At 45.7% G+C, this 26,650-nt stretch overlaps 1 protein-coding gene across 1 annotated transcript; it reads left to right on the top strand.

Annotated features, from left to right (window-relative positions):
- The first annotated feature begins 869 nt into the window (after nucleotides 1–869).
- CD9 (CD9 molecule) lies at nucleotides 870–20,243 on the top strand. Its single transcript, NM_001245256.1, is given in 8 exon segments — nucleotides 870–960; nucleotides 11,480–11,579; nucleotides 14,324–14,421; nucleotides 15,609–15,683; nucleotides 16,635–16,727; nucleotides 17,285–17,374; nucleotides 19,031–19,114; nucleotides 19,883–20,243. Coding segments are annotated over 8 exon segments (672 nt in total). The 5' UTR covers nucleotides 870–894; the 3' UTR covers nucleotides 19,949–20,243.
- The last annotated feature ends 6,407 nt before the right edge of the window (nucleotides 20,244–26,650 follow it).

Here is a 26,650-nt window from a genome sequence, read left to right as displayed (position 1 = left end):
AGATGGATTCATTTTAAACTAAACATCCGGCAGAGGCCACAAAGGTGATGAGGGCTCTGGACCATCTCTGCGGGAGCTGGGCCTGATTAGTAAGAGGAGTCAGAAAGGGGATCTCATTAATGCACATAAATATCTCAAAGCAGGTGTCAAGAGGATGGTGCCGGACTCTCTTCTGTGGTCCAGCGACAGGACAGGGAGCAATGGCCATAAATTAAAACAAGAAGTTCCACCACAAGACGGGGAAGAATTTCTTTATTATAAGGGCGGCAGAGCACCGCAACAGGCCGCCCAGAGAGGGTGTGTGGATTCTTTTCCCTCAGGAGACATTCCAAACCGATCTGGAAACATTCCTTCGTCACCTGCTCTGGGTGACCCTGCCTTGGTTGGACTGGGTGATCTACAGAGGTCCGTTCCAGCCCTAAGGATTCCGAGATCTGTGCAAAAGCAGGTCGGACTGGGGTGGTGGGGTCGATTATACATTAGGGCGAAGTTTTCCACCCGGAGGGCGGCGGTGGGGCACGGAACGGGCTCTCCAGGGAATGGTCACAACCACAACCCTGCCAACGCTCCAGGACAACGCTCCGGGCGCAGGGTGGGATCGCTGAGGCGGCGGCGCGCAGGGCCGGCAGCGGGACTCTGACGTTCCCGGGGCTTCCTCTCCACGCCGGGACACTTCCCAGCCCCAAAGCTGCCGGTGCTCGGCCCCGTGTGGCGCTGCCGGAGCGCCGGGAGCCCGCCCGGCCTGGGGCGGAGAGGGGCGGCCGCAGGTGCGGGGCGCGGCCGGGGGCGGCCCCGGGGGCGGGCAGGGGTGTCCCCGAGCGGCCCGGGCAGGGCCGCATTTAAGGAGCGGCGTCGGAGCGCGGCAGCCTGGTAACCGCACCCGCAGCCGCCACCATGCCCGTCAAAGGAGGCACCAAGTGTATCAAGTACCTGCTCTTCGGCTTCAACTTCATCTTCTGGGTGAGGCGCCCCGGGTTGTGTCCCCCGGGCTGTGTCCCCCGCGCTGCCCGGCGAGGAGCCCGCGGGACAGGGATGGAGGGGACGCGCCGGGAGTCGCGTTTTGTTTGCTTTTTTTTTTGATGCGTGGTTTTTGCTGTTTTCTCCGCTTGCTGCCCCCCGCCGGAGGGAGGGGGGCGGATGCCGGGGTGCTCACCGCGTTATTTTTCACGTTTTTGGGGTTTTATCGAAAGGCGGGTTGGGGGCGCTGCCAGGCGAGGAGGGGGTGCTGGGTTTGTGCAATTTTGCTCCCACTGTGCATCCCGCAGCACTGCACACAATCCTCTCCCTAAAACTGTGCGCAGGTCGGGCTCCCTGCCGGCTTTCCCGGTGCCCGAGGTGAGCCGGCTCCTCGCAAGTTGTCGTGTGTGTGAACTCCTCGTTGTTGGTGGGAGCTGTGGCTTCCCTTCGGGTTTAATTTCCTGGAACAGATCGGCACCCCTTGAATCGCGTCTCCGGTGTGGTTCTTGGCCAGCGTGAGAAAGCATGGTTGAACCGAGAGGTTGGAGCTGTCCTCAAGCCCTCGGGGCGTGGGCACCTCGATTTAGCGCTGGCTCCTGCGTGGAAAAGTACTACGGGAGCTGCTTGTATGCCTGATGGATAGGAGCAAAGTGTATGGTTTAAAAAGCTGCGTTTTTTCTCGGCTGGTCGCCACGGTGTGGCTGTGGTGTGGAGGAATGAAGTTGGAGCTGCGGGAAGAAGCCGCGTCTGGAGTGAGTCTCAGTACTGCCCGTGGGACGAGTGGAAGTTGCCGTGTTAATGGGTGAAGTGCTCGGGATGTCTCGATGCCGAAATGGGTTGCAGCAGAGTTGAGAACACACAGCTGGGCTGCAGTTGAGGGAAGCTGTGCAGAACTTGACCCAAGAAAGCATATTTTGCCACCCAGGACTCGCCAGCAGCGCTGTCGCATTTGTGGGGTTAGAGCTGATCAGAAGGAAAAGCCTAATAAAACATTGTCTGAAACTTACAGTCAAGTGAGTTTCTAAACTTTTTGTTAAACGAGACTGAAGTACTCGTGGTTTGCCTTGTGCATGTTTTGTTGGTTTATTTCAAAGCTGTAGACTTTCTGCAGAATATTTTATGGGACAAAAATTCTTGTTATGGCAATGGCATTGCTTCAGAGAAGCTTTTTACCTGAGCTTCTCCACCTTATCTGGGGACCAGGGCTGAGAATAGGGAGGGAGGTTTTGTTTAGCTCGGGATGTACCTGTTGCTTGGGAGTGTCATGATCATAAAGTGCTGAGGCTTTACTCCTACCTTTAGGGGTGCTCGTGAATACAGAGTTGTACTGGTGATGGGGTCGATGGAAGAAGAATGGTGCTGCTGCCCAGAGGAGCTGCGAGATGATGGCTTTTCAAGTTGGCTTCTTGAGGCTGGCAGTATGCAGCTAGGATGTGGGAAAGAGAAGAGGAAGAAGAAAGAATTAAAGGGAGATAAATGCATCTTGGTGATCCCAGTAAGTGTCTGGAGGCCCCAAGAGACAGTGAAGTGCAAGCAGCTTGGTTCAGCCAGAGATAAAGTGTGTGTTTGACCAGCTGGAGTGGTCCTTGGTTCGTGGGGACCACCACATGTCATTGTGGCCTGCTGAAAACAGTTGAAGGGGAGTTTAGGGGGTACGGTGTTAGCAAACCTTGTGTCCTCTATGGAGAAATAAAGTAGCTGTATCTTGGGTTATTCCACACTGAACAGCATAAAAAGAAAGGTGTTGTGGGGCTGCCAGCATTAAAAGGCAAGAACCACCCTAATAAGAAAAAAGGCTGTAATGTTTTATTATGGCTTTGCAGATGTGAAAAGTCTGTGAAGTAATGGAAGTGTGTTAAACAAACTTGTTGTGCCCAAGTGCAATTCTGTACCTCTGTTTTTTGAAATAAGTTGCCTCAAAAGGATAGGTCAGGAATTTCAGTGGTCTGCAGCAAGCCTGCAGACAGCTGTGGGTGCCGCCTTAGGTGAATGTACTTGCTTCTATCAGAGGCTTGAACAAGGGTAAGAGGAAGTAGAAAGTCTCAAACAACTTGGTAAAGGAAGCTATTGAAATAGAAATGGAAACTCTCAAAGTTGAAGCTGTATGCAAAGGAAGGAAATAAAGGTTCATAAATGCTGCTAATGTTAGCCAAAGGAAAGCTTTAGGAGTAATTTGCAAAAGCAAACCCAAGTAACATACCCCTTTTCAGACACATGAGGCTTTAAGGGAGTTTCTCAGGGAGTTCTTCCAGACAGTAATAGCTCCAAGTATAAAAGTTTTGGGAGTGATGTTCAGCAGGACTTTATTTTACTGGAGAAGATTTTCACAGAGTTCTGTGCCATAACCTGTCTTTGACTCTGAATCCTGCACAGGCTTGAACTGACCTTTTGATGCAAGGGAAGTGAAACAGGAGGAGCAGCAAATGTTTGATTAACAATTCTCCAAGGTCACACAACACTTCAGAACATTTAAGTGAGTTGTGATTAGGTAACTCCCCCTGCTCACCATCCCTTCTCCTGGATGGAATGCAATGAATTGGAGGCTGGGTTTTTGCTTTAGGGTATTCTGGGGCATCCAGGGAGTAGCACACATGGAGTATCTGGAGAAAGCCGAGGAGATCCTTTAAAAAGTGGTGTACATGTACAGGAGGGACTGGCTACTGCAAGGGAAAGTGAGACTTCATGAAGCTGCTGCCTTAGAGCGTTTAGAAGCCTGACTTGTTCAATATCTCCTGGAAATCTCAGGCCTCTTGTGAAAGCCAGGCAGTCCTGGAGTAAGATCCTGGCAAGAATGAGATGGGTGTTGGAGTGGAGGCAGGGCTGTGGTGAGGTGCAGCTCTGCTGTTGCAGGGAGAAGCAGTGGTGCTGGTACAAATTGTGCTGGTCACTATAGCCCCAGCTCATCTGGAGGAGCACAGGGGGTACTGCTGGGGTGCTGGCTGGCACCCATAGTCCAGGGTGATGGAGGTGATGGCTGCCAGAGCAGGGTGTGTGACACAGAGGGGTGTGACTCTCACACAAAGGCAGGCATTAGGTAATTCCCATGGGAGGCACCAGCAGAAGCTGCCTGGAGATAGGAACTAAATGCTATTAGCTGCTGCCTTGGAGCAGTGAAGCCTTGGGAGAAAAGAATCTATGATAGCTTTACAAAAGCACCAGGTGAGTGCTCAGTGTCAACAGAGCGAAACCAGCTTCAGAACTGAAGGACTGAGAGAAGATAGAATATGGTGTGTAAAGCTCCCAAAATCAATGGCATGCTGCTGTCCCACAGTCCTGCAGGCTGCTCTGGTCATCTGCCTGCCTTGAGAGGATCATAGTGAAACTTAGTAATGTCCGGGAAAGAAAGAGGACTGTTCATGTCTTCAGCAATTCTATCTTCAGCATGGAAATGTGCTAGAGATCCTTAGGATCATGATTGTCCAGGCAGTAGATATTAAAAGAGGCAGTGAGCAAAGGCTGTGGGATATTAAGCCAGGAAAAAGGACATTTTCATAAGGAAAATGTCACTGTGGGGATAGTGGTGATGCTCTCTCCTCAGAGGAATAGGTTGGTCAAGGGATATGTGGCTAATCACAGAATTAACTAGGTTGGAAAAGACCTTTAAGACCATCTAGTCCAACCTGCTAATATGGAGTTCAGTAGCCTTTTGTTAATTTTTCTTCTCTCAGGGTGCTGTCCATATCTTAGCACAATCTTAAAATGCTCAGCATGTAGCCCAGGAGGTTGGTCCTGGGAAATGCTACCTTTTTTCCTGTTCCCTTAACCCTTCCTAAGGATCTCGTGCTTGATCGATCTGATGGCCTTTCTCTAGCTGGGGAGGCTGGGCATTAACATGGTATTCTCTGAAACTTTTGGGGCTTCAGAGTTTTGCTTAAAATGTGCTTGTGGCCTAAATGGAAGGAAGAGGACATCTTTGGATGTTTGCACCAAGTCCAGTTAAGCATGGATCCATAAGTTTTGGGGTTCAGTCTCCTCTCTTGAGGTGTAGGAATTAGGGATGGCTGTGTTTCCTCTTGGGATGGAGTGTTGCAGCAGGCTCCTTGCTGCTGTTATGCTGTCCTTGCTGGGGCTGGTGTTCTCCCACCCATGTTTGCAAACAGCTCTGCTGTCTTGGCATGGCCAGTGCTGGCCCTGGCATCCCTGACAGTCTGCTTTCTAATCATACCAGTTTGGGGGCTGTTTTAGCCTATGGGAGGGAGGTGTCAAGCCTGATACAGAACTAAATTATTTTTTTTCCACTAGGCTGGCTTGAGCTTGGCAAGAAGTCAATGGAAACAACACATTTCATGCCTAAAACCTGAGCAGTGGAGTGGTCTTAGCAAAGTTGCCTTGGGCCAACCTTACTGTGAGCAATGCTGGATTGCTTTGAGTTGTGTGAGTGACTGCCTTTAGCTGTGCTCCCTTAACTCCTTGGGTTTGCTCAGGCTTGTTGGTCCTGGTGATGAAGTCTTTTCCTAGGAAAACTGTGGGATTCTGAGCAACTTGGATCACACTAGGCAAATGCCTGTCTGTTCTCCCATTGCTTCCTGCTGCTGAACAAAAGCAAGGACCTGCATTAATGCTGGGTTTTCCCCTTGTGAATTTTGTGGAATATGAAGATGTCTGCTGCTAATATTTATGGTTTAATGTATTTTAGGCAAACAAGTGCTGTAGCACAGAGTTCATGTTGAAGTTTTGAGCAGTAATTTTCTTGCTCCTTTCCACTATTGGGCAACTCTCTTGCTCTGACTTCCTAGTCTCCAGAGTGCTGTGTATTTTATGAATAAATGCATTTGTGTGTGGTAGTGCCTGCTGAAGTAAGATGAGCAGAATTAGGCCTGGAGAGCCCTTTTCCTTCTGTAGTTTGAAGATATCTGTGATTTTGTTCTGAGCCATAATCTCAGCTGGTTTTGTGCACCAGGAACAGCAATTCAGAGGATCTTTCCTCCTCCAGCAGAGGACTTGCAGGATGGGCAGGGAAATATGCATGTGTCTGTTAGTATGTACATATGCAGGCACATATGGAAACCCCAGAAATTAGTTGCTTTTGCTTTCTGTATAGAACTAGTGCAGTTGCTGGCTACAGTGTATAATCTAATGCTGCTTGGGCTCAGCTCAGTGTCTATTTACTTCAGTAAGTTCTGTGGAGTCAGGAATGGAGTTTGGAGTATGTTGCCTTGAGAAACCTGATGTGAAGCTACTTAGAGTTCCAGCAGTTCTGGCTCCTATTTGCAATTCTAATTGCAAATATAGTAGACTTGCTTCTGAATAGGAACTTGTATGAAATGGGCACTAGTCTTGGCAGTGGTTCAGGAATTTTGTAATGCTGCTCCTACTGTACTGGAGCACCATTTTATTGCAAAAAGTGCTGTGGCATTAACATAGACCACAACATTCTTGAAACTAGCTAAGCAGAAAGAAAATACTTCCTTTCCAATCCACTTTTTTCCAAACTAGTTTGAAAATAGCTGCAGTTTCTTGTATAATTTCAAGCCCACATAGCACAAGTGTTAGGGGAGCTGTTTCAAAACTCTGAAAACCTGTGCTGCTGTGGATAACACTAATTCTGTAATTGAGGGTTTAGAGTGATGTTGAGCCTCACCTGTACTTACTGTTATGGGGTTTTATTTATGGAGTACCAGCCAGTGAAAGGACAGAAACAGTTCATTACTACTCATAATGTTCTCAATTTCTTTGCATGTGCTTTGCAACGTCATAGATCTGGTCCTAGCTTTCTTAGTTCAGTCTAAAACAGAAGTAAATTCTTACGCAGTCAGATTTTTAGCTCAAAGTTCAAGTGTTTATGAAGTGAAGATGGTGACTTTTTAATATCTTATTGTCACATCCTGTTGTAAACCCATATATGGAACAGTAGTGTTAAGCCTGACATACCTTCTTACTTCAAGAAAAAAAAAAAAAGGTGTTCTGTTAGATGACAACACTGAAAATAGTATTTATTTTTGACTGACTTCTTTATTTTCACCTAATGACGTACCTTCTGCTGGAGGTAATGCCATGAACATGGTAGAAGTTGTATGTAAACTTGGCCTGAAGGTGTCAAAATGGCAAAACACACTTTTTGTTTTTGTGCAAGGGCATTTATTTTTACAGGCTTTGAGCCACTTATCAGGCGGTCTTGAACTGTCTGATTCCTTCCCTATGCCTGCCTCCACTCTGTGGAAGTGGAGGAAGGGCTGGAGAAGGGTGTCCCCTTCCCAAAGCTTTGTCTGCCGGGACAGGAAAAGAACTGTCTGAGGACTTGGTAAGTGCTTGGACCTTGAGCTCCTTGAGAGGTAATTCCGCCTGTGGAAATACAAGATGCTGTAAGAGGTCTGAGGCAAATGGGGTGATTGTCCCTTAACAAGGGAACAAGGTCAGAAGGGACTGAACAAAATGGTCCTTCCAAAATAGTGCTTAAATCAAAAATAAACTTCCTAGCTTTCCAAAATAGCGTCACGCATTGTGCTGCTATGGGATGTGTTAATACAATTGGTGTTTTGGGTTTGTTTGGTTTTTTTGTTTGCTTGGGGTTTTTTTGTTGTTGTTGGTTTTTTTGGGTTTTTTTGTTGTTGTTGTTTTTTGTTTGTTTGGGTTTTTGGTGTGTTTGTTTTTGTTTTCTTTTTTAATCTCAAGGTTTTAATACGTGTTTATGGCATTATCATTAAATCTAAGGGTTTCCTGTGCTAGCCTTCTGCTGGGGGAGTGGTATCTGCAAAACCTCGGGTGTCAGAGTGGGGCAGAAATCCTGTGGGAATTGTTTGGTAGTGTTCAGTGCTGAGGCATACTCTGAACTCATGCTCAGGTTAGCCAGGGATGGTGAGGGGAGGAAGGCAGAGTGTTCAGTGTGGCTGCTGCCTCCAGGATACACAGGTTTTCTCATCTCCAGTGCATCCTGACTGGTTCAGGTCCTTTCTCAGTTGTCTCTTCTCACATGGAAGGCTGGGACTCACCTTTAGATGTACCCAGAGGCCAAGCAAGGGGAACATGCAGGGCTATGTAAGAAAGGAAGAGAGACCAAAAAAGCTGTTTTTCCTGTTGGAACAGGCAGAAAGCTGCATGGCAGGAGTGAGTTTTAGGGGCAAAGGGGGTGTGTGTCCATATAATCGGAAAAAAAACAACCTGAGAAGCCTCCACAGGGCTGGGAGAGGAGTGGCCAGGTAGTTTTACCATTGTTGCAGCCCTGGAATAGCCAAGCAGAGCAGGAATGAGCTGGGAGTAGTGGTAAGGGCAAACAAGGAAGCCTGGTTAGCTGGAGGAGGGAAGTCAGTGGTGTAATTGTGCCAGGACATACTGTTACTGGAAAATCACTGCCACAAACTTTTCCAAAACAGCAAGTGAACAGTATCCCTTTAACTTCACATTTTGGCCAGATGGGGAAAAAAGCCCCAACCCTGTCTTCTGAGCTCTTTTTGCTGTACTTGTCACTATGGAAACATACTACTTACCTGTCTGATAAGCACACAAACCCATCCTCTTTGTTTATGTGAAACCTGACAAAATGGATTACTTTCAGGAGTACAGTGTTGTTCTTTTCCAGCTAAATTTCTTTCCGTGCAGGATAGAGCTACTTTGAATTTTTAGAATACTGAACACAGTATTGCTCAACTCCTATGACAAAATAGGTCTGTTAGATGGGGAATCCCCTTGGATTACCAAAGAAAAACCCAACAATTAGATTATCTGGGAGTCTGCTTCCATGCAGCTGAGGCTGGGGGCTTTGCACCCCTTTCCCAGGAAGGAAAAACTCCCAAACCATCCCAGCACCAGTCCCATCCTGCTGGCACAGTGTGGGTGAGCAGGGAGGTTTGACAGTGCCTCAGCCTCTAGTGTGCCACACTGGCCAGGGGTGCTGGCAAATGCCTGTGGAGCTGTGCTTTTCTCTTCCTCAGAGGCTGGTGTTGCTGTGTCCTCGTTTCTCCCTTGTTTTGATGGAAACTTGAAGCTTCAAGTTTCTTGACTGCTGCTTTAAAACTGCCTTTTTTTAGTTCAGTGGTCAGTGTGGGTAGGAAGAGCACAAACTGAGAGCGTAAGTCTGCTTTCCTTAAGGAGCTGAGACAGAAAGTCTCTTATTCTTGCATGAAGAAAGACTTATTCTTGCATTTTATTTCTAATCCACCATGCAGAGAATTATCACTCTGTTTAATTCTACCACTTTTTTTCGTGCTGTGCAGCAGTTCACTGGCATGAAGTGTTATCACTGTTCTGTGATCCTGTAAGTCTCTTGTTTCCCTGGCATCTTCTTAATCTTTCCCACAGAGTGACTGCTTTTCCAAGGAGAAAACATGCCATGTACCTCTGTGTGCTGCTGGGGAAGAGTTAAATTTGTGTTTTGTAAGAAAATACATAGTCTCTGCCCAATGTGAACAGACCAGTTTGTTTCTGGAGGCCATTAACTGAGCCTTCTCCTTTGCTTGGAATTTTAAGATTATCTGCATGGCTTAAGAGTTTCTTTAGTTTTACAGTCCTTTTCTGTGCCCTGCTCCGTTTGCAGAGCTCCCTACTCAAGCACTAGAACGTGTCAAGCTGTAAATAAATTTGGTAGGTGAGAAGAGCTGGGTGTTCAGCCTTATGGCTTCACAATTTGTGAGTTCCTGGCAAAACCAGCAGAGGCTCTAGATTTCTTCTAATGATGGGGATCTGGATCAGCTATAAGAGCTGACAACTGCTGGATGACCCAGAAAAGGGATCCTCAAGCAGAGTGTTATTGAACACTGGGTTGTGGGAATGTGTCTGGGTGACTTAACAGCAGTCTCAAAGCAGAGATTTTTTTACATCACTAAGCCTTTCTGATGTTTGAATGGGGGTGAGATGAGGTGGCAAAGGCTTTTTGAAGTGATGCTGCAGGCAGGAGAGCAGGTAGAGCAGCAACCCTTGTCTCTGTCAGCTCTCTTTTGTGCCTCTCCCTCCCCTCGGGGTGCAGCTGTGGCACAAGAAATTGAAATAATGACGCTGTTGTGGCGTTCTGTGTTGTACCAAGGTGCTCCAGCATAACTTAATCATCTTGTCAGGGTAGCCCTAGCAAGGCAAGCAGGAGGTGTGTGCAGGTGTGCCTTGGGAGTAAGCACCAGAAACACCAACAAAGGCCTTTTGCTTAGGTCTGGAATCCTCCAGGTGGATTTATTTGGCTCTTTGGGTTGTGTGTCACTTGATCTGTATTCCCAGCTACAGCCCTGCAGCTCCTCTTGGAGGCAGGCCTGGCGCTCAGTTCCTGCCATACAAGAAAAGCTGGTTTAGGAAAGCTGGGGCTGTCTGTGAGCAGGAACTCTTCCCAGCAGGGAGAAGGGACTCTCAGGCTCCCACCTCTCAGGTGGGCTTGGTGTGGAAGGGATGTTGTATCCTTAGGTGCTCACCAGGGGAATGCTGCCCATATTCCCACTAAAAATTGCCGTTATTAAACAATTCCCAGTTTCTTAGAGGCAAATCAGGCATGTTGTTTCTTTCTGCAAGGACCTTCTTATCAGAGGTCAGGCTTTGTTGGGATTTTATTTTTGCTTTTCATGTGTGCTTTGCCTGACCAAAGCACCAGACTTCATAAACTTATTGCTCACTCTTAAGTTTAAATTTTTAATGTCTGCTGCAATATTTGAGATTTCTGTCCTCATCTCACTTTTGTAGAACTTTTTTTAATAGTTAAATGATCTTCAAAGGAAGAGCTGAGAAGCACACTGCAGCTTTATACTTTGTCCTGGCCTCTTCATTTTTTTACAAGCAAGAAAACCCCTTTTTTTTTTTTTTCTTTTTAAAGGGGGATTCAGTCTGTTCAAAGCAAACTGTTGCCATTGGCCTTATCAGAGTGCAATTCGCTCTTTCTTGCAACACTTCCTGTGGCTTTTGCCAGCTGTTTCATCCAGAGGCTAATTTATACAAAAAGTGACTTGCTGCAAACACAGGCACCAATGTTAAGAGGAACCTGGAGGCATACAGGCAGAGATGATAAAATTAAATATTACCTAAAATTTGATTGTATTGCTCCAGATCAGCAATGTTCTACTGCTGCAGCTGGTATTTTCTTATTCCTGTCAGTGTGGTCACTTAATGGGTTGGTTTTATCTTGTTTGGCAAGAACAGCACTCTTCCTGAACTCCCTTCCATGGTACACGGAACTCTCAGCAGTCTGCTTAATACACCAAAACTTCCAGCTGGCCTTACAAGGCACTTTTCCTTGTGATACACTTGCTCTTCAGTGTGAAGCTTTAAGGTCACTAAGCCATGCAATGTCTGCAGCCACCCAGAATAAAAGAATGCGTGGAAGGATCACTGGAAATACTGACACTTGGCTAAACTGTGGATATTTTCAGAAAGGAACAAGAATGGCATTGTTCTCCTGTGGCATTGGAGTTTATATTATGTAAATGCCTCTGTCCAGGTGCCTCATGTCTGAAACTTTGTTTATATGTTGGTATCCCCATCCTTTTATGCTTGTCCTTTGTCACCAGCTCTTTAAATAAAAGCTGTATCCTGTGTTTGCTTCTGATTTTGTTACTAATGCAAGGCTGGGTGGATTAGTTGGTATCATTTTAACAAGCCTTCCTTGTTCTTACAGCTCGCAGGGACAGCGGTGCTTGCAATTGGACTATGGCTTCACTTTGATTCACAGACCAAAAGCGTCTTTGAACTGGAATCTGACACAAAGTTTTACACAGGTGAGCTGGGGGATCGCTCAGGGGATAGGTCACACTTTTGTGCCCTGATTTCCAGGCCACTCAGAAACCTTGGCCTTTCTTAAAGAGTGAAAAGGCAAAACAGCCTGAGAGCAGCTTCCCTGGCTGTTGGGGGCAGCTTCCCCTATGAGCTCTTGTGCAGACACAGCAGTGCTGCCATGTGAATGGTTTCTTGGCTCTTCAGCCTTTTTCCCACAGTAGTTTGTCTCTGTTGCGTCAATAAACATTTTGTAATCCCAGGGGCTCCTGGAAGACATAGAGGATGTTTCTTCCTGATGCTCATCACCATATGCGTCAGCAAAGTTTCACACTAAAATAATTGAGTAATTAATATTTTTTCTCCAGAGTGACCAACCTGAGCTACCCAAAACACAACTCTGTTGCCTCATCTCTCAGAAGGAGCATGTGCACTGTTGTCTTAACTCATAAAGGCTCACATCTCCTCGTTCATCCTGAGCTGAATGGGAAGAATGCACAAATATCTTGGTGCATATGAGAATTATTCCAGCCAGCATGGATCAATGTAGCTTTAGCTTGGCCATGTGGAAGGTGTTTGTAAGATCATTAATTAGGGGACACACACATTTTTAGTTAGTTAATGTCATAGGAATTCTGAAATGAACTGGATTTTATCTGAACTTTGGTTTTGATCTCTACAGTTGCTTTTAAGCTTGGACAGGGTAGCACACATAATTTCGTTGTTGTCACCTGTAGGTGCTCAGACCCTTGGAGCACCTCTGCTATGATGAAAGGCTGAGGAATTGGGATTGGTGGGGAACAGAAGGCTTTGGGGTGACCTCACTGTAGCCTTTCAGTACCTGAAGGGAACCCACAGGAAAGAGGGAGAGAGGCTCTGGACATGGGCCTGGAGTGACAGGACAAGGGGGAATAGCTTCACACTGACAGAGAGCAGGGCTAGATTGGATATAAGAAGAAATTCTTCCCTGTGAGGGTGCTGAGGCCCTGGCACAGGTTGCCCAGAGCAGCTGTGGCTGCCCCATCCCTGGAAGCCCAGGGCCAGGCTGGATGGGGCTCTGAGCAACCTGGGATAGTGGAAGGTGTCCCTGCCTGTGGCAGGGGGTTGGAGTTAGGCAATCTTTAAAGTCTTTAAAGGATAGCTTCATCTTTCTCTTGCCAAAAAACTGTCTTCTGTCCTTGGCTACTCAGCTGTGACAGCTCCCAGGCTGGTGTCTGAAGGGTCCCTTGCAAGGAGGTGCAACTTATGCTGTAGCCTCTTAGTCCTAGGGTGGCCTGTACCTGCAGGGAATGCTGTTAGGAGTGGTGTAGAGGCCATAGTTGGGAATATTGAGATGCTCATGGGACTTCACAAAGAAGCTGCAGGCATGCAGACAGGTTATCTTTGAGAAAATCTGTGGTTTGCCCTTGATATGATGGCATCTTAGCAAACTGGATGGTTCTTGGAGCTGCCAGGAAGAGTCCCAGATGCTTCTAAGTGGACCTCAGAAAAAGAACATAACTCTAAACTTGGCTGTTGAGCTGAATATTTAACAAGTCTTATTTTGGGTAGTCTAAAACAACTCTTTCACCTCCTAAAACATAAATTTTTTATGGTGTGATGCTTAAGCTACTGGCTGGATGCAGCCAGTGAAACCTGCTTGAAATCTCTGTAGGTTTAACTGAGTTTTAAAAAGAAGCTCAGTAGGAATTTCTGCTGCAACATAACTTTCTGGGACTAGTCACTGACTGCAGTAAGTTACAAAGCAAGTTACCTCAAAGGCTTCCTCTACAACTCAATCTGGAATAAGAGGTACTGATGGACTTTTTTCCCCCCCTTCTTTTTCAAAATGGAAAAAGGTTAAACTGAGGTTAAAAAGTCCATATTGGAATTTCCTCCTGATAAGAAATGTCAGGCTTAATTCCTTACAAATGCTGCATCAAGGATATGTTTATTTTGGCAGCTAATCGTATTGGTTTGCATCTAGAATATATCATTTGCAAATGCTTACATCTGGCTCCCTCTAATTAGTATTGATTAGGTCCCTGAACTGTTTTTATGTCCCAGTTGATAGAAGTGTCCTGCTTGTTCAACGTGCTTTGTGCTGATTCTTTGATGCTTCACCACCCCTGTAATATTCCTTGCCATCCTTTAGGAGTTTTCTTGTTTTTTTGCTCACCACAACTCGCTGCTGTCTCCAACTCACAGCTATGATGATTAGGCTGGTTGTTCCCAAATTCAGGAGCCAGAGGATTTGGTGTAAATGGAGCCTTCTACCTCAGAAATGTTTTCTCTTTCTGCTTCAACATACTCACTACCTTATTTCTGGGCAGAGTAGTTTACCAGATCTGACATTTTTTTTATAATCTGGAGAAGCATCTGCTTCAAGACTTTGCAGTTGTTGATAAATCACTGTTCCAGTTGTCTCTATCTTCGCCTGAGAAGTTGCTAACTCTTGGCTCTGGAAGGAGCTGATGTAAAAAGTCTCTTACAGCTTGTCTTAGATGGCTTTATCTTGCCCACTTTCTAAAGCTTGTGAAACTGCAGCAGGAGTACTTGTGTCAAAATGAAGGTTTTGTATATACATTTTTCAGATGCATTTGCTCATTTGCTTTGAAAATAAAGCACAAGTCTTTTTTTTTTTTTTTTTTTTTTTTTTTTTTACTTAAACCTTGACAAAAGCTACCAATGCTGTTTATGGAGCAATTAATTTCATACCTTGCTTCTGAGGTCTCAATGACCTGCACACCTTTGTCTTCCTCCTCCCTAGGTGTTTACATCCTTATTGGAGCTGGTGCCCTTATGATGCTGGTTGGTTTCTTGGGATGCTGTGGTGCATCACAGGAATCTCAGTGTATGCTTGGCCTGGTAAGTGCTCAGGGTAATGCTTAAATTTTTGAGCAGCATGATGAGTAAGGAAGGAAAACATTACTGTGTAAATCAAGGGCAGGAGATTGTGGACCCAGAACAATCGGAGTGTTTAAATTCATGGTCATCTACATAATGCTAAAATGTTAAATATAGTTCTCATTTCTGGACAGAAATCCAGATGCTTCTGCTGCATTTGAACAGAGGATGATACCAAGAGGCTAGATGTATCTGACATACACTGGTGTCAAGGCTGGGAGTATTGTGAACACAGAACTAAAATACTGATAAGAGCAGTGCTATCATTGCTAGACAGTTCATCGTGGATTCTGAAGGTGGTGCAAGCTTTAATCTCTGAGACCGGAACTGTGGTATTTGGTGCTTGAAACAACAAGGCTCTACTGTTGATAATCACAGGATGAGCTCTTCTAGTTGACAACTGCTCTGCAAGCCAATTACTGGAGAGCAACCTCATTGTTTTCAGACTGGGGGGGGCCACTAGAGCTTACTGGGTTCGTGCACATCTGTGCACTTGCAAAACTACTCATCCAAATAACCAGGAGGCTTAGTTAATAAAAGTCAACTACTATAGACACTGAAAGAACAATTCCCCTTCTGTGTCACAGAAGAACCTGAATTCAAGTATTTGTTGCAAATGATACCTCTAGCCCTTTGAAATTCTGAGTATCTCTTTAAAGTGCTCTTAATGATAGTGGTGTTTTGGGTCTGGTAGTCAGTGAGAGACAGAACACTTTTATTTGTGTTTTATGGGATATACAACAAAATGACCAGTAGCTCTCTGGGAGTTGGTAGCAAGCTAGGAATTAAGTAATGACTCCTAAAGCAACAGGAGTGACAAACCAGAGTAAAGAATTGGTGCAAGCTGTTGTGATGTGTCTGAATGACTTGGACAGCTTCAAAGTTGGAGTTAACAGATGATTGGCTTTAATTAACACTGATCAAAAAGCAGGACTGCTGCTTGGAAAGCACTGCCAGACTTTCCGACGCTCCTGGGAAGAAGTGCTGACCCAGTGTCCTTTTTCCTGGTGTTACCAATGTCTCAGACCTCCAACTGCAACCTGCTTGAGTGACAGCTCCCACAAGTCTGGACAAACTTGCAGTGTGTGTGTGTGATGCTGGTCTGTGGTGCTCTGGCCTTCATGAATAACGCAGTCTTTCTTTTCTAGTTCTTCTTCTTCCTTTTTGTGATTTTTGCCCTTGAAATTGCTGCTGGGATCTGGGGATTTTCAAATAAAGAAAAGGTAGGTTGCTCTTAAAAGTTGGGAGTGGTGGGATGCTGGAACAGGTTTCCCAGAGAAGCTGTGGCTGCTCCATCCCTGGAAGTGTCCAAGGCCAGGCTGGATGGGGCTCTGAGCAGTGTGGGCTAGTGGAAGGTGTCCCTGCCCATGGAAGAGGGGCAGGACTTAGGTGATGTAAAAATCTCCTTTCTGACCCCAAACACTCCATGATTCTATGAATGTGCCCACAGTCAGCAATTTGCTGACATCTGTACTAGTACAAGCCAAATCCTTATTACCCAGGGAATTTGGGGGAGAGGAAAAAGGCTGATTCAAGCAAAACAACATAAAAAAATCTAACTGTAGTATTTAAACACGAGACTGTATCAGGGAAGCCAGAGTCCAAGAAGCTAGAGGTACCCTCCAGAGAGTACCTGACTGAGCTGTGAGGTGAAGCAGGCTGGCTGGGAGGCTTTACCACTTCCAGAGAGGAGCTGGGACAGCTGAGAGCTGAGTGTATGTGCACCTGAAGCATGACTAATATGGCCCCCTCCTTCCCAAGCCATCAAGATTCTGCCTTGTTTCAAAATCAAATGCTTGGTGACCAGGGTTGCTTTTCTGCTCACATTGTATTGTACAATAGGGAAATATAGAAACTTCTGGAGTATAGTAGATATTTTTGGGTAGCCAGTGCGCAAAGACTTGGTTCTCTCACTCCTCTTAGAAGGTCAGAGATTTGGAAGGGGAAACAGTTTTACTTACTGTTTAGCTGTGGCTATTAAAGTAAGTGTAGAGTTATTTCTCACCTGAAACAGGTGAGCCTTCTGTCCACCCTCTATTTGTACATGGCAGAAGAATGAGTGTTGTAGGCTGCAGGAGTTTTGATGACTGACCTGCTGAAAGCAAGTTTTTCATAATTAATACAAGGTACAACACTAACACACCATTAATACATAACTCTTTGCTTTTCCTTAGATTATTAATGAGTTAAAGGAGTTCTACAATGACACCTACAGAAAGAGAGCTCAGCAAGGTGCCAGAGACACCCTGAAAGCACTTCAGTTCGCTGTAAGTATATGGTTCTGCTTAACCTGGACAGTAATGCAGCTGCTCCTTACACTGTTATTCATGCCACCAAGTCCCCTGTACAAATTTTTTACTTGTTAGAAGAAACCAAAGATTGCAGAGAAGTGTGGTATAAATGAATTCAGGATGCCTTTTCTTTGTCCTCTGAAGTGTCTAGAACTAGTTCTTGTTTTTCTAAAGCTCAGCAGCAGGCTGGGAAACCCTGGATCTGTGCTACTGAGCTACTGGCACCCTAGTATGCACACGTGCATATCTGTGTTCAGCCTTGTGTCTGTAAGGAGCACAGGCGGTTGCCAAAATGATTTTGTGTGTACTTAAAGGGATTTAGCTCTTCCTTTCAGAAACTTGTCCTTCAATTTAATAAAGGCTTGTTAAAATTAGGTTTATAGCAGTCATTTTGACAGGATTTGGTCTGTAATAAAAACTAGCATAAATTATTTATCCTTTTTTTTTTTTTTTTTTTTTTTTTTTTTTACCAGATTACTGAACAAAAATAAGGATTGTTTAACCTGGGGCTCTTTTTGTGTTTTCTGTTGTAGCTAAACTGCTGTGGCCTCTCTGGAACTATAGAGCCCCAGTACATGGACACCTGTCCAGCAAAGACACTGTCTGAGTCATTCTCTACGAAGGTAAAACTTGACATAATTCACCATCAGCTCTGCCCAGTGGGTAGAGTGAGAAACACACTTCAGGAAACCCTCCCAGTCTGTGGAAAATGCCCATGTCACACTGCTGTGGCAGTCTTTGTCTGTGATCAGGCTGGTTGTGAAAAACAAACCCACTGTTACCATGGAAAGAACAAGCAGGAAGTCTGACCTTGTTCAGGATATGTGTAGTCTGTGTCACAGACTCACTGCTGGGCTGGGCAGTGGAAGATCAAAAGTTTGCCTAAAAAAACCTCCTCACAATGCCTTGAGAGCTCTGTTCTCCTCACTGCATCTTCCTGGTGTTTGCTGGGAGCTGTCAGCTCCCTCCTGCTTAGGGAGAAGTAGAGCTTGGGGTGGGAGCAAGTCTGAAGCTCCAGCAAGGACAGGGAGAGGTGGGTAAGGGTTGGTAGCCCGTTCAGGTGAGTTGGTGACTGTGAAGGCAGTTCTGTAAATCAGATTTCCCTGCTGGAGTATTGCTGCAGAGGTGCCTGTGTACCACAAATAACAGGAGAAAACAGCTTTTGTAGTTTTTAACCACCCTTCTTCCTCTTTTCCTTACAAACATCCTGTGCTCTTGCTTTATGCTCCAAGACAGTTTGTGTGAGTCCTTCTATGGTTCTTACCATGCAAGAATTCAATTAATGACTTGGGGTTTTTTAACTTTAATTGACAATTCACATATCTGCCCATATGAAAACGTTCAGACTTTATCTTTAGTCCTGTCTGTGCAGTCTGACTTGGAGTGTGTGGGAGTAGCTGAGACTGCATGCAGGTTTTGTTTAGTTTTATTCTGCTGTTTTAGCTTCATCTGTTAACTTCATCTTGTGATGCCCATTCCCAATTGTAGAAAAACAGTGGATAGATTACAAGATCAAAGGGCTGTAATGGAGTGTGCCTCTAAGAAGCAGTGCTGTGTTGGTGTTCTGATTGAACTGACTCATTCTTATCAGTATATCCCTTTAATCTCAGATTCAGTCTTTCTTTCTAGACTGGATAAGGAACAGCAACAGAAAAAGGTAGCTTTCAGCAGCTCACTGATGTTTGCTGCTGGAACAGAAGCTGGGATGAGACTTTGACCACCTACCAGTCTCTTAAAGATTTATACCTCTGTAAAAGTGCCTTGTGCTTTTTATTGGCCAGCATGTGTCTGTTCTGGGGAAAGGACTATTTTATTTTTTAGTTGCAAAGGTAAATTCTTTGTCCTGGGAGCATTAAAATGGCCCCTCTATGGATCTGCCCCTAGCCTAGGGTATCCTGATATTGCCATGTACTGTAGGTTCATAAGCTGTCTGCAAAACTACAGTAGCAATTGGCAATATCGAGTGGCTTTAAATCTCATTTGGTAAGGGGTAGGCAATGCATCATCTGAAGTGCTGACAGCCAGTAGTAACAAGCCAAACCTGATAAACTGCATGTTCAGATTGAGAGGGGAGTCCTGCTGTAGTCAAGGTGCTGTTAACAAGTCTGAGGTACTTGAAGAGTAGATTTAAACTTCTCTATCATATCTTGTGTAGGACCGTCCCTGGCTCTCTTTAAGGATGCAACAGTAAAGGCCAGATCAAAGCAGCTTCTAAAAGATGAGTCTTCAAATAAACCTTGTGTGTGTAGAACACTAATGAAGCATCTGTTCCGTTTCAGTCCTGCCCTGATGCCGTTGATCATGTCTTCAAATCCAAATTCAACGTCATTGGAGCAGTTGGCCTTGGCATTGCTGTAATGATGGTGAGTTTCCAGATTATTTAGAAGGTGCTCAGAGGATACACAGAGCAGAAGTCTTGTAGAGCAGTGCCTAGCCCTGCAGCCCACAAGGCCATTCTGCTGAGGACAAGTCCCAGCAGGATCAGGGTGTGTGCTGCAGGGCCCTGAGGCAGTGCAGAGGCTGGGATGTCTCAGGCCTCCGTGCTTCTGCTTTGGATTAGGATCTGCCTCCTTGCACTTTTAGCAATGATGAAATCTTATCAGTGATGTGTGTATATATGGAGTGAAAATGTATTGATCATGTTGCTGGCCCACATCTTAATCCTAATATCTGCTGGGGATTCTTCTCTTTCCTTTATAACAATTGCAGGCTCTGCTAGAGGGCTGAAATAACAGCCCTGTGCTAGAGGGATGCTAAAAAAACTTGCACTTGTGTTTGACCTCTCTGGAGAAAAGCACCTGTTGTGATGATCAAAGCTTTCTTAGGAGATATGGCAGTGGTTTATAGTTGCTGGTGCTGTGCCAGGGCCAGAAGCTGGACTTGAAAATCCTTGTGGGTCCCTTCCAACTTGACATACTCTGTTTTCAAGTACTGAGATGAATGGGATTCCTGGGAATGAATTTTGGAGATTGGGACATAGGGAATGTTAGAGTAAAGTGTAAAAATACCGAATCAATGTGAGCTCTGGGCTGTGAAGAGCAGCTTGTCCTCATGCTGATAAAAGCACATGTTCTTATCGTGCTTCTCATGCTTTCCTTTCCTGATTTCTAATCTGTTTGCTTTCTCTGCAGATTGTTGGCATGATATTCAGTATGGTTCTGTGCTGTGCCATCCGCAGAGAAAGAGAGATGGTCTAAGAGCTGCAAAGCCAAGATTCCTGCACTATAAAAATCCTCACCATTAACTTTCGCGTTCTGAGAGCATTTCTAAAATGTTATATATTTGTTACCTTTTTAATGCTTTATTTGGTACTGATGTAGGTTTGCTTATTACGTTACAGGTTAAAACGATAAAGATTTATCTGACTCAAGACAAATATTGTACATAAAATATCTGACTTTCTTGAAACTTACATAATTTGGATATAATTTATGTTGGAGACAATTTGATACTTAATAAAAGAGTAAGATTTATTGTTTGTGGGGGAGAGGAGATGTTGCTATGTTGATTAATCCCACTGTTTGATACATAGCAAGGAGTTGAGGTTGCACAACATGTTCAGTGTTTTTGGGATAATGGAGGAAAGCACTCCTATGCCAATGCCCCGTGTTAGAAGAGAATGGGAGATGCTGTCAGAGCATGTCAGGGAAGGTGTAGTCATTCCTTTTTCCTTGGTGTGTGTGAATGAAAGCAGGTGTTAAGTACATTCCTAAAATGTCACTGCTGTAGCACTTACTGTCACCTCCCTAGAGGGTGGCAGAGACTGCTGTCACACAGGTGATGTGCAGGCAGTGGTAGCTCAATGCAGCCAGGCTGGACTCTGCCTTGGGGCCAGCTGGGCTTCCTGACATCAGTCTGTCTGCTGCCACAGCTGACCCCTGGCACCTGGCATGGCCTTGGGCCCTTGGCAGGGCACTTTGCCTAGTGAATGCTCAGGATTTTTTCACTGGCTGGCTTGGGGCTTTGTTTCCCTAAAGCTGGTGAGATGCAGTCTCAAGGGCTTACAACACATGTGCCAAATCTCAGGTTTCCAAGTGGAATAAACCTAAGTTGCACGAGCAGTTATGCATGAACCTAAGTGTCCAGCTCTGCAGTTGCAGAGCTGAGGCCGTCCTGTTTCAGTTTAAATGTGGGTATGGGAGAGAGCAGGGACACCAGTGTGGAACTCTTAGCCTATAGAATTACCAAGTTGTCCAGTATTTCTATCTAAATTGCTTTTAAGTGGGGTTTTTTGGTTTTTTTTTTTTGGTCTCTAAAATACTTCCTGGTGGGGGCTACCTCTGGGCTTACCAACAGGTTGGTGTGCTGTTCCTGTACCTGGTGCTTGCTTGCTGTACAATCTCATCTGTGTTCTTGGAAGCTTCTGGTCTCTGTCCTCTGGGTAATACAAATGTCTCTGAGTAGTCCTTGCTTGTTCCCCTCTTTCCCCTGTGAGGAGGTTGGTATTTATTATGAGAAATAACAGAATTTGTGGCTGTCAGGCTGTGCTGATGCATGAATGTATTGTCACCTTTGTGTTACCCACTGTCACTTGTCTAAGGGAGCCATGCAGATCTCCTCTGTAACATGTTGCACTGTTCTGTGTTCATGGGCCTTCTTTGAAAAAAAAAAAATTCAAAAAATTCAAATGGTAATCATGCTTTTGTGTGTCTTGCAGAGGCTGAAATTATTCCAGAAAGGAGTTGATCTAATTTTCTTTTGTGGCTATACATGACAGCCTGTAGGGGAAAATCTCACATGGGAATTTGAGAGTGGCCATGTCCCCACTGAGCTCTTGAAGAACTGAGAAGTAGCATTTTTGTCAGCTGGGTAATTCTGGGGATGAGAATGAACCTGGAAGAGAAGGAGTGAATCACTGTGAGCCATCAGGAAAGTTGACTTCTTACTTCTTGTTCACAGAATCTTTTAGGTTGGAAAAGACTTCCAAGAGGATAGAGACCAACCTTTGCCCCATCACCTCCTTGTTAACCACACCAGAGCACTGAGTGTTAGTCCAGTTCTTCCTTGGACACCTCCAGGGATGGGAACACCACTCTTCCCTTGGATAGGCACTTCCAGGGACTAATCATGCTTTCAGTGAAATTCCTCCTGATGCCCAGCCTGATCCTCCCCGGCACAGCTTGAGGCCATTTCCTCTTGTCCTGTCCCTGTTCCTTGGGAGCAGAGCCCAATCCCCCCGGCTGTCCCCTCCTGTCAGGAGCTGTGCAGAGCCAGAAGGGCCCCCTGAGCCTCCTTCTCTCCAGGCTAAGCCCCCCCAGCTCCCTCTGTTGCCCCTCATCAGAGTTCTGTTCCAGACCATTCCCCAATTCTTTTGCCCTTCCTGGACCTGCTCCAGCAACCCAATAACTTTATTGAACTGAGGGGTCCAAAATGGACATGAGATTTGAAGTGCCAAGTCTAGAGGGAAAATCACTGCCTTGGTTCTGCTGGCCACACTTCTTGGTGCTGATGCATGTGTTCAGATTGCCAGTATCTGCTGTGGCTGAAGTCCAGCAGATTTTGGCAGAGTCCAGGCAATTCCAGCAGGTTGTAATTAGGGGGAAGAGAACTCAGCTGTAGGCTCAGCACCCCAGATCATGAGGTTTGGGCAGTGGCTGCAGAGGTAGCTCTTGAGCTGGCATCCAGGTCAGCTGAAGATCCAGAAATGAATACCTGCCCCTCTTCTTGTGTTCCACAGAAGATGGGGAGATGGGGAGGGGTTTCCTGGGATTTAGTCTTTAGCTTGCAGTGTTGCTGCCTTCCCCACAGTGTTTATGCCATAATCTGCCTCTTTGATACCCACCCTCATTCCACATGTGGTTTTCAAGTGCTATAGCCTAATCTTTTACCCTTCCTTTGAACATCTCCTGCATGTGGGTTGGTGTTTTTTGAGGAATCAACAGATGGGTAAGTCTTACTTTACATGGGAGGGAAGAGCTGATCTTTATTACTCAAGTATTACTTTCCTTTAATTAAAAACATGGATTACAGCTGCAAAGCCTGGTTGCACTCAGCCTCAGACCTGCAGGCTAGTCTGGAATGAGTACTGCTTCAGTAATTAATATTGATGAGTTACATGTCAAGTTTCACCTTACTATGAGCAGTTGTGATGAAGTTTCTTGAAGAACTGGGATCTAAAGAATGGTAGCCCTAAAAATCTGGGTGTGTGGCACTGACTGTCTTAAGCAAGGGAGCAAGTTCCTGCCCTTGAATTAGGTCAGGAATAGAATGTGACTTGTAAGGTTAATACAGAGAGGCAAAAGGGGCAAAAAAAGGAAAGCAGGAATGGGGGGTTGCAGTATTGAAGGGGAAACAGTGCTTAGGACAGTGTCAGAGCTGTGGCAGGAGTGCCTGGCTGGTGAAATATTTGTGGAGGGAGAGAAGGATCCCTCTGAGGAACATGTCTGCTCAGATTCAGAGGGTCAGCAGAGAAGCAAGTATTGATGCTGGGAAAAGGAGCAGGGAAAAATTATTCTAGAGATGGCGTGTCTATTGGGAGGAAAAGATAGGATGGAGGAAAACATAAAAAGTAAAACACTTTGTCTTTTCCAAGTCATCCTTCCCCATCAGTAAACAAAGGTGCAGCTATGTTAAGACCTTAAAGCCTGCCTGGAATGTGAGAAACCACTCCAGAAAGAAAAAGGGCTTAAGCAGCTTTGTTTCCAAACAAAACCAGATTTCTCCTTTACACACAGGTGCTGCAAATTCTTTGTTGTAAATGTGCTTAAAATGGCTGTGGCTTATGGCCAGATGTGACAATGTATACTACAGTATCTATGGGATGTGTTTGTGGATAGTAGAGTTGTGGGATATGAGCAGTCCTGGTCTAGATATTTTCTTGGATTTGGATGGTGGAAGAGGTAACTGATAATGTAATTCCTGTAAAGGACTAACACTGCCTGTAAGTCTGTTAAATCATGAAATCAAAGAATAGTTTAGAGTGGAAGGGACATTAAACATCATCTCCCTCCAACCCCCCTGCCATGGACAGGGACAGCTTCTGCTGTCTCAGGTTTCTCAGAGCTCCATCAAGCCTGGCCTTGGACACTTCCAAGGATGGGAATTGCTCAGAGGCTGCTCTCAGCTGTGCCCCTTGGATGCTGGGAGGAAAATAAGAAAGGATAAAACCAAACCACTAAAAGATGGGGCCGTTTATTTGTTGTAACAGATCACCATGCAAAATATGGGAGTTTGTACTGGGAAACAAGCTTAAGAAAGTAAGTGTTTGACTAAGGGGAAGGACATAGCAGTGAAGTCCTTAAGAAAGCTGTATTTGGTTATCTACAAAGTAATTTTGCCAGAAGATTTTTTTAGACTTACTTTGGAAAACTAGAGCTAGCTTGCCTCAGGAATGGAAGGAGTCTCAAGCTTGCTGCATGGTCAGCTCTGTGAGAAATGTACCAAGGTAGGGAGAGCCTGGTTTTCCAGGGGGACAGAGTTTATTGCTGGGATATGTATTCCTCCTTTACAATGGAGATGGGAAAGTCATCTGTGGTACAGCACGTTGTCATTTTACAGCAGCCCTGGCACATGAGCACCATAATTGAGTACAGGGAAAATATGACAGTGGGTCCATGAAGTGGGGAAAGGGTGTGGGAAGCAGCTGGCTGCAGTGGAAAGAGAGGGGTAGGCCTGACACATTGGGAGAGTTGGAATAAACGCTTTCCTCTTGTACACTTCAAAAACTTAAATCCCTATGTTTCAGCAATTAACAGTCTTACTCATAGAGGGTGTAGAGATGTGTTTGCAGAAGGGGAGGATGCCATTACCTGCAGGATGACTTCCAAAAGAGCTCCTAAAGGAATTGCTCCAGTCAGAAAGAAAAGCCTGGATTTATTTGACAGGCTCTCTAAGTCATGACTATACTTCTCCCTCTCCACCCACCAAGAGAAAAGAATAGCAAGTACTTGCAGACAGTTTTTTAGGAACTGCCTGTACCTCTCCACTGTTTTTCTTCAGATGAATCCCCAAGCCCAAGCAAGCCTTGCAGAAGGTGGATTCAGAGCAATTGTCCTGGAGAGGGGTGGAAAGCAGTGAGGTCTAAAACCCCAGTGATAAATGTGAGTCAGGCACCATTTCCATGGGGGATGTGCCTGAAGTTCAGGCTGAGCCCTGCCATGTTCTCTTGCAGGCATTTGCAAGCCTCTGCTGCCCAGCCAGCCTCCATCTGCAGGCAGTGAATAACACTGCCAAGGCTCCCTCCAACTGCCCCAGCATCTTTTTTACCCTGAACTACCTGAGAGGGATGGGAGTCCCATGAGGGATGTCCAACGGGGACCAGTGCCTGCTGTCCCTGGGTGAGAGATGCTGCTCCAGCTGTGGAGCACAAGCACAGCCCAAGCTGGGGTTTGTTGGGTTTCTATGTTTAGGGGGTGGTTTATGCTTATGGCCACTGTATAATTATGATTATAAAATAGCTACCTCTTCAGTTTCTGCCTCTTGGCAGCTCTCAGGAAATGACCTAATTTGAACTGCCAGCAGTGAGGACCTTGAACTCTATCAAAAGTCACTTTTAACTGAACCTAGAACCTCTAGACATTTGCCAGACTCTGCTGGCAGTGACAAAAATAGTTAAGTGATTATTCCACTGCTGGACACAGGCTTCCACATGTGTGTCTCCCACGAAATGAATCTACAAGGCAGCCATTCACGGCATGCTGAATGCCTCCTCTTCTCTCACTGCCGATTTTGGGATCAATAAAAATTCAGGCTGGGGCTGAGAACTGACCTTTTATGCCTTGTTCTGATGCTGGCCTTTCATCCTTGGCTTGCCATGCACTGGGTGGCTGCTCTTCTGCTCTGCCCCACCAGCACCACCCCTCCCTTCCCAACACCAGCAGGGCAGGTCCTGCTGGTTGAAAGGAGCTGCCATCTCCAGCTGCTGCTCCGTGGCTGTGTGTGAAGAAAGAGCAGGGTGGAGGAGAGCTGGGGAAGCTGCACCACCACGGGACAGGTTTTTCAGCTTTGGGCTGGCTGCGCCTCCAGCATACACCAGCATTGCCTCTGCTTGTGGAGAGCTGGGGCAGCCCTTTCCAGACCCACAGGCTCACCTCAGCTCAGGGTCTGTAATTAAAAAAAAAACAGCTTTAAATATCCTGGCAGTGGAGATGCAGGGCAAAGCGAGTTCTCAGCAGGGACTTTGACATGGCCATGGCTCAGGTGATGTCCCACCATCATCAGCAGCACAGCAGAGGAGGTGAGGCCAGCGTCCAGCAAGTCAGGATTCATGGCTTGGGCTGCAGTGGGTCTTCAAAAAAAGCTCTTCTTTTGTTGAATTAGCCACTCCTTAGCAGCTCTCTGTGACTTTATTCTGTGTGGGGGTGAATGCAGAAAAATCAGGAGTGCCATGGGGTCTGTCAGTGTTTTCAGGTAGAAGCCACACAGCTGTGCTGTGCCATGGGCTGGGGTGGCTGCTCCACAGGTGGGGAATGGCTTTATTTGCAGTTTAAGGAGTAGCTGCTTAGCCTTATTTCTAACACAAGGGGATCCTGCCCTTACAGGGTGGTGGCTGCTTTTTAGCATGTGGCCATTCTGATTTGTACACCCTCAATCATTAACATCACTGGACCACCAAGTAAAGAAAATTATTTTTATTGTAGTTTTACTCCTCTTTTCCTTCTTTTTAAAAGTTTCCTGGAAGACTTATAAACATTCAGCTGTTAGGTGAGGCACAGAAAGGGACTTTTTCACATCACACACACTCTGTGGCTGCAGCCTTTGTCCTCAGCGCCGAGCTGAAGGTTTGTGCATGGTGTGCACGTCAAAAATGCTCTGGAAAATAAACCAGGGTGGCAAATATGGTGTAAATAGATGGAAGACAGAAGACTAAGTCACCTCCCTCCTGATTATGCAAATGATGTTTTAATGGCAACTGTGTGAGGCGAATGAGTGAGGCCTTTCCTCTTGTTCACAGCAGCATC

Source organism: Taeniopygia guttata, chromosome 1A (assembly GCF_048771995.1).
Source record: "Taeniopygia guttata chromosome 1A, bTaeGut7.mat, whole genome shotgun sequence".
In the NCBI taxonomy this organism is placed as follows: domain Eukaryota; kingdom Metazoa; phylum Chordata; class Aves; order Passeriformes; family Estrildidae; genus Taeniopygia; species Taeniopygia guttata.
This window is presented reverse-complemented; position numbering and strand designations above follow the sequence as displayed.